The 12,634-nt window shown below is 39.0% G+C and overlaps 1 protein-coding gene across 8 annotated transcripts in view; it reads left to right on the forward strand.

Annotated features, from left to right (window-relative positions):
• PELI2 (pellino E3 ubiquitin protein ligase family member 2) overlaps nucleotides 1-12,634 on the forward strand; it is a 63,905-nt gene that overhangs the window by 48,080 nt on the left and 3,191 nt on the right. For all 8 annotated transcript variants that reach the window (XM_075614751.1, XM_075614752.1, XM_075614753.1 and 5 more), the window contains 2 exons: nucleotides 11,129-11,230; nucleotides 12,293-12,487. In XM_075614751.1, coding sequence (XP_075470866.1) covers nucleotides 11,129-11,230; nucleotides 12,293-12,487 — 297 coding nt within the window. The remainder of the gene's footprint in view (nucleotides 1-11,128; nucleotides 11,231-12,292; nucleotides 12,488-12,634) is intronic.

Raw genomic sequence — 12,634 nt, forward strand, 5'->3', positions numbered from 1 at the left:
CGCTAAACGTAAGCGATACATTTTCTCCTAATTGACCATAGAGGTTAATTGAAGCTGTACTTTTACATGCCAAACAAAGTACTATATATCGAGGGAAAAGCCTTGACGATATTCAATATGGACCGTAAAGTGTGGTAGCGTCAAATCGGCGCTGTCACACTTTATAGAATGAGCCCCTGTGTCCTTAACCTGGTCGGGAATTTGGTGAAGCAACCAAGGGTTTATTTTGTATTTTTTTTAAAATAAAGATAGTCTTAAACTTTGTGGTTTCACACAGAGGAGAAAATGTAAAAATAAAAAGTACATTCTCAGAAGGGCATATAGACTGCAGAAACACAATTGTGAAAATGTAAATTCAGTGGACTCTGGAGTCGTAAAACCTCTTTGGAAATGTGAAGTCTATACCAATGGCAATTTAGTAGATTATAGGCCTCACTCACAAGATCAACATTTAGGAAATAATCAGCTATGGGTCACTGATCTGCAAATTATGGCTTTATTTTAAAAGACTACTACAGCTCTTGTAATTACATCTATGATGTAATTGTAAACGATTACCTTATCTAAACCACTTATCTCTCCAAGACAACATGTTGTCGATTTGGTTATCTGGTGGTTGATAGACTTCTCGTATATCCAAGGTCATTGCAGATAATGACAGGGAAGACTTTTTTTTTTCTTCTTCTTTTTTTAATGCCCAAGAGTTATATTTTGACCGTGCAACAGCAATAAATCACAGAACATAAATTGCATACTTTGTACCTGTACTTCAGCTGTGCCTACCAAGGAAATAATAAATGATAAAGTAGTTACAAGGATGTCGTGTGTGGGGTTGAGATGTAAAGGACAAAACACAATGGAAACAAAGGTTTCTCAAAGCATAAAGGCATTTGTAAAGAAAGGACATGTGACCACACTGGTACCAAACTCTATACATAGACAATTTCTTATGGACAGATTCCGATTTTCAAAAAGGAGTCACAAGCTCCAGCCTCCTGTCCCATTAGTCTCTCTAGTTGACATTACAAGGATACATTGGTTAAAGTAAAACCGTGCTAAGCCTTACTCTTGGTCCATTCTAATGCTTTGCCCGAAGTTTAACCAGTGCCATAGCACTTAGCCTTTCTTTTTGTGAGTTTGAGCTCTGAGTGGATTTATGATTTATCGAGATGTTGACTTTTAGTTCATCGCTAGTCTCTAACAGCAGGCTTGTGTCTGTGGCCCTTCAAAGGGCCACAAAGAAGCAGAACATTTACTTGATCTTTTAGATCCATCCAGAGGCAAATGTATTTTATTTTGTTTTCCTGTATTTTGCTTTTTCTGCAATGAAAATGGTTCCTGGATTGAGTTGTTTGTCACTACACTGAAAAATAAATGCTTCCTTCCTGTACTTGAAAAAGGACTAGACACTAAACATGTTTAAACAGCAAAAATGATAGTGCAGATGCTTGGCAAATGTCACATTCATTTTGTCAGGTCCGTGACCATGGTTATTCCTAAAAGAAACTGGTGTTTTCCACTTAATAGCAGAGCAGTAAGTGCTCCAATGAATAGATGGATTTTTATTACAGAAAATAAAAATGCAGTCTTTGTGCCTAGATTGGTATCTACAGCGTTTGGAAAAATGTATGTGGCATCTAGTTGTAATTTTTCTTCATATCTATAAAGACTGAATCTTAGAAGCATGTCCTTGAATTTACTTACTCACGTTTAAGAGTGGAAGGTAATTTAGTGTGAAGAAAGGAGGGGAAGTCGGGGAACAAGTAATAATCTAGCATACAAAAATCAATGAAGCAAGGAGACCACTTTTGCAGAATCTTCGTTCTCCTCTGTCATTTATGAGCACTATTAATCCGTTCCACGTTCAGTGTAGCCTTGGGACACTGCTTATTTAATCATAATCAAAGTTCTGCATTTCTATAATCCTCTTTCAAAGCTCAAATATTCAGGTTTTGGTATCATAAATGAAAAAGAAGTGTACAGGACAGACAGTGTTACAAGAACAGCTATTTCAGTGACCTATAGTAAAATTGTAGGCTGCGATTTTTTACTTGCGGCGCCTGAACAAATGAATTTCAATGAAGGCACACGCGATTCCCGGCAAGACAAAAGAAAGTCTTTCCCGTGCAACGGCTGGGTCAGCCAATGAGGGCGAACCACTCACGGCCACACCTCCCTGTCGCCTGAACATCTCCTGACGCGGAGTTTAAATTTGCACAAGCGACAGGCGTGCATCATGTGCACGCGCTCCATCGCGCGCGGTGAGTATAATTCCTGCCTTAGAAAAATTAGTACATCCCGGTGTAGATACAATACAAAGCAAAATACTTTGTAACCAGCTGAGCGATGTACAGAGCCCAATGAAAAAGTATGGCCTATAAATTTAAAAATAAAAATAAAAAAAAAGTGTGTGTAACCTAATAATAAAGACGTATGATAATTAAATAAAAAGAATTTGTTGGCAAAGGTGCCTGTGGGCACCCTGAAAGCAATGTGATGTAGGACTTCAAGAATGGAGGGGGCAATATTCACCTCTGTAATATAAATTCTTTTGTTTCCTTTTGAAGAATTGAGAGGTTTGAAGGTTACAGCCTAAAGATACTTCAGTTCAATTTTTATTGGATAAGGTGATTTAAAATGAGAAGATAGTTGTGCATGCGTGTGACATTGACATACATGTACAGTATAGGCACAAAATGGTTAACCAATTAATGACTGCTGCAGTTTCCCGCTTTTGTGTGATACAAACGTTAAAATGAGTGTGCCAGTTAACACATTGCAGACATCCTGGCAGCATAAGTGGTTGGGTGAATTCCTTTTTTTCTAAATATTTGAAGATCTTCTTTCTCTAGATTTACCTTGTGATTGATCTCACTTTCCATTTAATCTGCGTGCATTAATTCCCACAGTGGCTTTGAGTGGATTGTACATAATTTATGAAGGAATCAATTACAGAGAAGCATTTGGTCATAAATATTATTTACAAAATCTGCTTTAGCTCAGTTACATCTGTGTTGGACTTTACATGTTGTCCATTACCTTTTGGAACAATTCCCGTAAAAAAAAAAAAAGTGGATTAGAGTATATTAATCGGCGGTTTTACAAGATTATGGAGAGAGTTCCTGTGCCAGGCAGTCATGTGACTTGCATTCAGGGTATCAGGTGTGGCCTATTCTAGTCCTCAAGGGCCACCAACAGGTCAGGTTTTAAGAATATCTCCGCTTCAACACAGGTTGCTCAGTCATTGACTGAGCCATGTGCTGAAGCAGGAATATCCTTAAAACCTGACCTGTTGGTGGTCCTTTAGGACTTCAGTTGGCCACTCCTGTATTAGATTATTCAATCACAGTACATGCCTATTATGTTTCTGGGCTGCAACTTGAATCATCTATAGCTGGAGGGTGGGAGATTTTTCTGGGGAGGGCGCGGGCGGTTGCAGGGGCCCTGCACTCTTCCCCACAGCCTTTAAATTAAATGCCGGGGGATCGCGTGACGCCCCTGCAACACTTCACTTACCGGGATTCAGCCGGTTGTGATGCATTGCCATGGCAACACACCATCAAATGACTCCGCAGGGCCATTTGATGCGGATAACAGGTAGGGGGGGCAGCGCCCGGGCGAGAGTGGGACAAGGAAGACGGGGATACAGCAGGAAAAGTTTGCGCTCCCATGATCTATAGCATTACTTGCGGCCAATGGATGTTAAGATCGAAGACAATTTCAAACGGAATACATTTCAGTTTTAGAATACATTCGTTGTATTCCAGGGGGAGCATGGAGGGAAATAGAACAAAAAAGAGACAAAAACAATCTAAGTGTAGACAGTTATATCAAAGGTGCAAAATTAGATATCTTGTCTTGGCTCGTATGTTGTGCCTACTTACAAGATGTAAGTTGTATATAAGCGATTTAGACACACAATGGTCTCTGCTAGGGATGTTGTTCTCCACTCTATGAAGCGGTCTCCAGTAATCAGCTCAGCAACCAAGTGTATGTGAAGAAAAATGATACCATAGTGCAGACCAATATAATGTTAAAACTAAACTTTATGATATTTAAAATTGAACACTTACAATAAAATTGATTATAATAAGCTTTGTTCACAATATTAGTGAGGAGAGAAGAGTGTATTAGCTTCCGGCTCACCCGCCTCTTCTGATGGAACTTGATGTAATCAGCCTCTCTCTGTGACCTGATGTCGCTGGCGGTGGACTGTATACCCAGGCTGTGTCCCCCCGTGGGTTGTTAGACTCCCCTTCTGCTGTTGCAGCTTGAAGCTGCCTCTCGGGTGGGCGATCCCGCCTCTCTCACTGCCGATACGTCACTTCCGCTTTGTTCCGTCACGTCACTTCCGGGCGCGGCTGATGGAATTTCTGAATGGCGATCACGCCTCTCTCCTCTCTCCTGACAGGACGGCTCCCACTCTACGCGTTTCGCCAGAAAAGGGTGTGTGGCTTCCTCAGGAGTGTACCGCCCCTTACACTCGGATGTCTTATATATCCTCCCCAATTGGTGATTAATTGTAAACATATATGTGAATCACTTAAAAAACATATGGTCTGCATCGGTTGTCACTACTGCCTAACTATATATGGTGGAGCACTTATTCTGAGAAATAAATTCTCTGACTGGTTCTTATAATTTAACCTCTTCGTATCTCTGTGGTAAATAAGGATGTATGATCCTGGTACTATTCATAATAAAAGGATGATCTATACATAGAAGGAGATCAAATGGATTTAGTTTCTGTCCTACAATGGGACTAATTAGGTGGAGAATTATGTTATTCCATAAGTCAAGTTAGATGAAAACCAACTTGATCATATTATTATTGCAAGGGATAAATTTATCACAAAAAATGTGATTAGATTGTAAAGAGCAATAGGGAGTCAAGGGAAATAAATGGGAAAAGGGAATAATTCATAAATTGAATCCCAAGGGCTTTACGGGAGCAACAAATGTATTAAAAAATAAAAAATAAAAATGAATCGGAATAATGTAAAAAATGTAAAAAATATATATAAAAAAAAAAAAAAAAAAAACAGTCCCTACCAGCTGGGTTTGAGCAGGGGGTTTGAACATTTTAAATATTTACACCTGCACGTTATTTTGAGCACGTCTTTATTGTTATACAAATAATTGATTTTGTTTAAAATATTCACTATATAGTTTGTAGTGAAACACTTATAGAGATAGCGCCGTTTTTTCACCTTCACTCAACACGTATCTTGGTTTCTGGTGATTGGGCTGCTTACTATCAGTTTAGGACAGAAACTAAATCCATTTGATCTCCTTCTATGTATAGATCATCCTTTTATTATGAATAGTACCAGGATCATACATCCTTATTTACCACAGAGATACGAAGAGGTTAAATTATAAGAACCAGTCAGAGAATTTATTTCTCAGAATAAGTGCTCCACCATATATAGTTAGGCAGTAGTGACAACCGATGCAGACCATATGTTTTTTAAGTGATTCACATATATGTTTACAATTAATCACCAATTGGGGAGGATATATAAGACATCCGAGTGTAAGGGGCGGTACACTCCTGAGGAAGCCACACACCCTTTTCTGGCGAAACGCGTAGAGTGGGAGCCGTCCTGTCAGGAGAGAGGAGAGAGGCGTGATCGCCATTCAGAAATTCCATCAGCCGCGCCCGGAAGTGACGTGACGGAACAAAGCGGAAGTGACGTATCGGCAGTGAGAGAGGCGGGATCGCCCACCCGAGAGGCAGCTTCAAGCTGCAACAGCAGAAGGGGAGTCTAACAACCCACGGGGGGACACAGCCTGGGTATACAGTCCACCGCCAGCGACATCAGGTCACAGAGAGAGGCTGATTACATCAAGTTCCATCAGAAGAGGCGGGTGAGCCGGAAGCTAATACACTCTTCTCTCCTCACTAATATTGTGAACAAAGCTTATTATAATCAATTTTATTGTAAGTGTTCAATTTTAAATATCATAAAGTTTAGTTTTAACATTATATTGGTCTGCACTATGGTATCATTTTTCTTCACATACACTTGGTTGCTGAGCTGATTACTGGAGACCGCTTCATAGAGTGGAGAACAACATCCCTAGCAGAGACCATTGTGTGTCTAAATCGCTTATATACAACTTACATCTTGTAAGTAGGCACAACATACGAGCCAAGACAAGATATCTAATTTTGCACCTTTGATATAACTGTCTACACTTAGATTGTTTTTGTCTCTTTTTTGTTCTATTTCCCTCCATGCTCCCCCTGGAATACAACGAATGTGACGATTTGCGGGACTACCGAAACCAGTCCCTACCAGCTGGGTTTGAGCAGGGGGTTTGAACATTTTAAATATTTACACCTGCACGTTATTTTGAGCACGTCTTTATTGTTATACAAATAATTGATTTTGTTTAAAATATTCACTATATAGTTTGTAGTGAAACACTTATAGAGATAGCGCCGTTTTTTCACCTTCACTCAACACGAGTTTTAGAATACACCCACTGTTTATTTATGGGCTATTAATGAAATATATATTTTTTAAAAACAACACTTTTAGATGGACTTTTAATTTTATTGTATTAATCACCAGGAAAGTTGCTTTGGTTCATATAGGTTATCATAGAATTTACACTTAAAAATGTAGTACTATTTACAATTGCTATTCATGAAAATTGAACAAATATAAAATAGTTAAAGGACTGTCTTCCTTTTTCATTGCAGCCACATACTTTATTGGGAAAACCTTATTTTTTATTTTGATTTAATGCTGATAATAGACCTTTTTTATTTATTATTGTTATTATTAAAAAGCATTTTAATGTGGCTATCCTCTTCTAAGAAAATATTATGTAGAAATAGTTATTGCAATAGATGTAATTTATTAGATGTTGACATGTTATGTTGCAGGTTAGACATTTGAACATTTTATCCTTTGTTTGATTTTCTGTCGCACCTTAACCCTTGTTGAACAAGCTATATATTGAATTGGTGCTCGACTTGCATGCTTATCTTTTAAAACCTTTGATTAGGTTGTTTATATCTCAACTGCTTTAGGGCTCTTATATAGTTGTGTGTCTGTGTCTGTGTGTGTAAGCTGCACAATAAATTTTTTTTTTTTATTTATACATGTATTTTTTTTTCTTAAATATTATTTAATACATTTTTAACTCACACAATCTATATACACTCACACATACACATTACCTTCCATCCCAATCACTCACAGCATACACACAAAAAGTGTGCGTCACGTGCTGGCGTGCGCGGACACTATATAATGGCCCTTATACGTGTAGAATGGTTAAGAACCGTTCTGACTGATTTTGGCAATTTGTGTGTGTTTAGTAGAGGCCTCCTCACCCCTCCCGGACACTATATAATGGCCCTTATACGTGTAGAATGGTTAAGAACCGTTCTGACTGATTTTGGCAATTTGTGTGTGTTTAGTAGAGGCCTCCTCACCCCTCCCACTGTTAATTGTTAACTACTCGTACTGCTACAGTATATGCAACATTAAACCTGAAACATTAGTGGCCACCCGTGCTGGGCTGAGATCACATGACTTCTGTGACCTTTGTTTCCATCACGTGAAATCCTAGCTTTTACCATTCACTTTTTATTGTGAAATTAACCAAAGCAGCCACACCTTTTCCTGCTGATGCATGAAGACATAAAGGGGGAAATTTATCAGTCTCCATGATACCAAACTAGGACAAGGAAACGGCACCAGGTTTTTTTTTAACCTTAACAGAGCCAAAGGGTCGTGCCACCTCTATGGCCACTGACCCTACAGCATTTCCGAATCACATAGCTGCTCTTCGGAGCAATCATGTGATTTGGTTCCAGGTTTCCCTTCAGTGTATGCTGTGTGAATGTTTCAAGTCTGCAAAGATTGAAATACATAGCATAGAGTTAGAAGTCTACCTTGGCTGGCAAATAACAATGGATGGGAACCTTTTGAATGAAATCAATAGGGGCATGAAGATGGGCTGGTGTGCATTTGGAAGAAACTAGGCCATATTTTATGGGGACCTTCCACTGTACCTTAAGAGGAAAGTTTTCAACCAGTGTATTCTGCCTATGCTCGCGTATAGATGTGAAACTTGGACCCTAAATGCCAAGATGATAATTTTAGAAGCTTCATCTGTGAGAAATGTATGCTGGCTATTACCCCGATACAGGAAATAGAATAGGGATATCCCTATCTAGAGATCTGCTTGACTTTAGATTTTTGGGGACTTAAGATGACCGTCATTTCCTCTGTGGAATATATTGGTTTTTGGCTATGTCTAGACTCGAGATTAACCGTTTCAAGAGATTAAAAGACCAAGACGACAAAAAGTAAAATGGGATGATGAAATCAGAAACCTTGTTGGAACGTGGAGAAGAGTCTTGCACAAACACAGTACGTGGAAGATCATTCGGGAGGCCTTTATCCATCGGTGGATTGACAATGACTGAAAATAGATTGAATTCCTATGTCTTGCTAAATGTTTTTGGAAGAGCTAGATAAATAGAAGTACTCTTAAATTCAGCAACCTATTTTATTTCTCATTAAAGCTCTTATTTTGGAGACGAGACATGGCCAAAAAAAATGTGTTCCACAGAGGAAATTGGTCATTTTCTTTACGTCCCCAAAAATCTAAAGGCAAGCAGATTGTGTGTGTGTGTGTGTGTGTGTGTGTGTGTGTGTTGTACAGTAAGAAAAATTACATGTCTGGTTCCTTCATTGCCAGATTTGCAGGACCACTTTGTACTGAATGGGTTAAGGCAGCAATATGGGTATTGTCAGAAGGTAGTGAAATGGTTTTAATTAAATACTTGTTTATGGTTAAGAATGAGAACTGACAAAGAGCAAACAAAGTTGGTCTTAATTCTTACATTGTCTACAATGGGCTTTGAGAAATTGTGTTTTTACCTTTGCATAAATCTGGACATTGTAAGAGAAAACAAGTGAAATCTATACCACATCATAGCTTCCAAGTATACTTGAATGCATAAAATATATTTTGGGGATAACCTTTAATTTTGTCCATGTTGTAGCGTAACTGTGTTATGCCAGTGGCTGCGTTTACTGTACTGGCTACTGCGACGTTGCGCAGTGCGTCGCGGGTGCCCATAGTGGGCGCAATGACTTCAGCAATCGGCGCAGCATGTGAGCGGTTCAGCCAATGAGGGCGATCTGCTCACTGCCACGCCTCCGCCATGCCCCCGGTCGCCCTCTTCCATTTCCTGCACCAGAGTGCAGGAAACACTATAGCGACGGCTGACGTTACGCGGTCGCGACGCTGTAGCCCTTACTATAAACGCAGCCTTTCATGTGATTAGTTGAGTAGTCTCCGCCACTGTTGATGCCATCATAATAACGATCTTGAAGTGGAGATTCTTGCTGACGTACTTACGAATTGATTTGTATCGCATTTAATTCATTGAAGCTGAAGCTACAAAATAATTCAAGGGGTTTTGATCTTGTCAAGGTTTCCTACCACTACCAGTGACAGCCTCATATTTTAGTGAGCTGGCAGACTGCCGAAGTACTGATACTCTAACCGGTTGGTGCACAGCATTTTAACATTATTCACTCAAACATAATCTGGAAGCATATTTACTTCTATCATATCAAAGATACATTTTTATTTTTCATTGACTATCTGCTGTGAAATTTTAAGCCGTACAAACCAAACTATTTCTTGCTGATGGCTGTAAAAAAAAATTTTATTTCAACTATTGGCATTTTCAAATTACTATATTATATTATTAATTTAAAGATAAAGATGCACAGCAGATAAAAATATCACTTGTGAGCACATTTGAATATCTAGACAGCTCTGCAACCCTGCCATTCCACATTATCTCTTTGCATACAGTGCTTCCACTGCAGCCAAGGATTCTGGGTAATGACATGCAAATGAACAGTGTGTGTCACCTTTTTGCTTACCATTTGAACGGTACGGTTGAGGTTTTATTCTCGCTTTGTTTTACTCCCCATAACTTGTTTTGGTTCTAGTAGCCACTTCCAGCTTCACATTGGAAAGTCCGTAACCGAACACACGGAGATACGAGATTGAAACCGCTGTCTGTGAGCAGGTTTACTCGCTATGTACTTCTTGAACCTAGGTTGTGCTCAAAATGTGTGTAATACGGCAGGTATAAGCTTGGAGGGGTCCATGTTAAAATGGACAAGAATTAAAAAGTGACACACTGTGCTCATTTGCGTGTCATTACCCAGAATCCCTGGCTGCAGTGGAAGCATTGCATGCTAAGCGATAATGGGGGAAAAGCAGGGTTGCAGACCTGTCTGAGACATGTGAATGTGCTCACACCCGATATTTTTATTTGCTGTACACTATACCGTACAAGGTCTTATCACTTTTTTTTTTCTCACCCCAACGTTGTTTTCAGGTTCTGAAATACTAGTGACGTTACCAGTTATATTTCTAGGTTTTAAAGCTGCAGTTCAAGCAAAAAAAAAAAAAATCAATACAATCTACACACCGACTAGTGATTAGCTAAGTTGCAGATCAATCCTTTGTGATCGATCGGCGAAGATTCGGCTCGGGGTTCACTAAATGCATCTTGGGTCCTCTTCTGCGGCACTGACAGCCAAAGTTCTGTGAGGAAGATCATGTGACCAGGGAGGCACTAGATTCAATTGGTTCACTGCTGATTAATTAAAAAAACACACATGTAGGATATTGCTTGAACTGCAGCTTTGAGAGGGGATTGAAACTGCTGTCAAATAAGAATTGGCCTGAGGCTCAGGGTGCCTCCGAGCAGAAAATGGCACAGGATAGCTTCGCATTGCCATGCAGCCGGGGTTTCTGCTTTATTACTTTTATCATATGCTTGGAGAGGATTCAGAGTTTATTATAAATTATTATTGTGTTTGTATGGTACCAACATATAATGGTGGAGGGCTGACTATACCATTGTCTAGCAAAAAGTTAAGAGAAACTGACCAATAGGAAGGAGGTCCCTGCTCCAAGGGGCTTACAGTCTAAAACGTTTTGGAGTAGGGAGAATAGTATTTGGGGAAGGAGAGACTCGGCATTGGTTTAGGTATCAACTTCAGAGGACTCTTGAGTATGTATGGTACGGGGAGTCTAAATACTTTTTATTATTGTTTTTATTCAATAGGCAATCAGCAGCAGGGGCCAGCACAGTATCTCATACACGTTATCCAGAAATCAGACGGTTGTGGTGGAATATACTCACGACAAGGACACCGATATGTTTCAGGTAAATTGTAAATCAAATACATTTAACTGCAGGACTTTGACTGCAAAAAAAATTTATCTGGGTATCTGGCTGTTTTTAACATTTTTGCATACATAAACGTAAATACATATTTATTTTTTACCGTTGATAGATTTAATTATTTGTCATATTTTTTCTATTTAATTGTATTATGTCAAGTAATTGTGAAATGCTATCATTTGTTTCATTCTTGTTCTTTGGCATATTGTTTCTGTGTCTTTGTCAGGGCATTATAAGTAAGTTCAATCAAAGGGAAACCTATTTGCAAAATTTAGTTGTGAACAATAAGATAATTTCTAAACTGAAATGTACAGAAAACAAATTAAATCATTATAAACAGGAATTTTGGCTTTGCTTTATATGGAAAATCTGATTTATGAGGCGAGGCTAGTTTCATTTAGATTATTTTACATTAGAAAAGAGGCGTCTGAGGTGATCTGATCACTATATACAAATATATTTGGGGACAATACAAGGAGCTTTCAAGAGAACTATTCATCCCAAGGTTAGTACAAACGACACGGGTCATCCCTTAAGGTTGGAGGTAAAGAGATTTCGCCAGCAACAAAGGAAAGGGTTCTTTACATTAAGGGCAGTTACAATGTGGGATTCATTACCTATGGAGACTGTGATGGCAGATACAACAGATATCTTGGATATCTTTTTAGAAAGGAAAGGTATAGAGGGATATACGAAATAAGTAAACATGGGAAGGCTGTTGATACAGGGACAAATCTAATTGCCAATTCTGGAGTCCAGAAGGAGTTTCTTCTCTTTTTTTGTTGTTGTTTGTTTGCCATCCTCTGGATCAATAGACTGCAAGTAAAAATATAGGATAAGTATCTGTCTTGTAAATGTAACATAGGTTGAACTCGATGGACATGTCTGGGGGTTTTTGTCCCCCAACCTCATCTACTATGCAACACACTGGAAGATGTATACTAACAAATGCCATGGGCTCAAGTGGAAAGAGTCCAAATGCCAAGTTGTATGTATTCAAGATAAATTATGCTTGTTAAAACATGGCTTTGTTTATCATTTCAGATTGGAAGATCAACAGAGAGCCCTATTGACTTTGTAGTGACAGACACCATTTCTGGCAACCAGAATGATGAAACCCAGATCACGCAAAGCACAATTTCCAGGTTTGCGTGCAGGATAGTGTGCGATAGGAACCCACCGTACACTGCTAGGATCTTTGCAGCAGGATTTGACTCTTCTAAAAATATCTTTCTTGGTGTAAGTATTATCAAAAAGGTGAATCACTAACCACATCAGTCTCTATCAGATGCACTTTAGGGGAAATAATGTGAAGGACGATTTATACAAGGATGGGTGTGTCAAGCTCTCAATACCATAAATTTGTATCAAAGAAAAGTTGGGTCT

Source organism: Ascaphus truei, chromosome 9, assembly GCF_040206685.1.
Source record: "Ascaphus truei isolate aAscTru1 chromosome 9, aAscTru1.hap1, whole genome shotgun sequence".
NCBI classification, from domain to species: domain Eukaryota; kingdom Metazoa; phylum Chordata; class Amphibia; order Anura; family Ascaphidae; genus Ascaphus; species Ascaphus truei.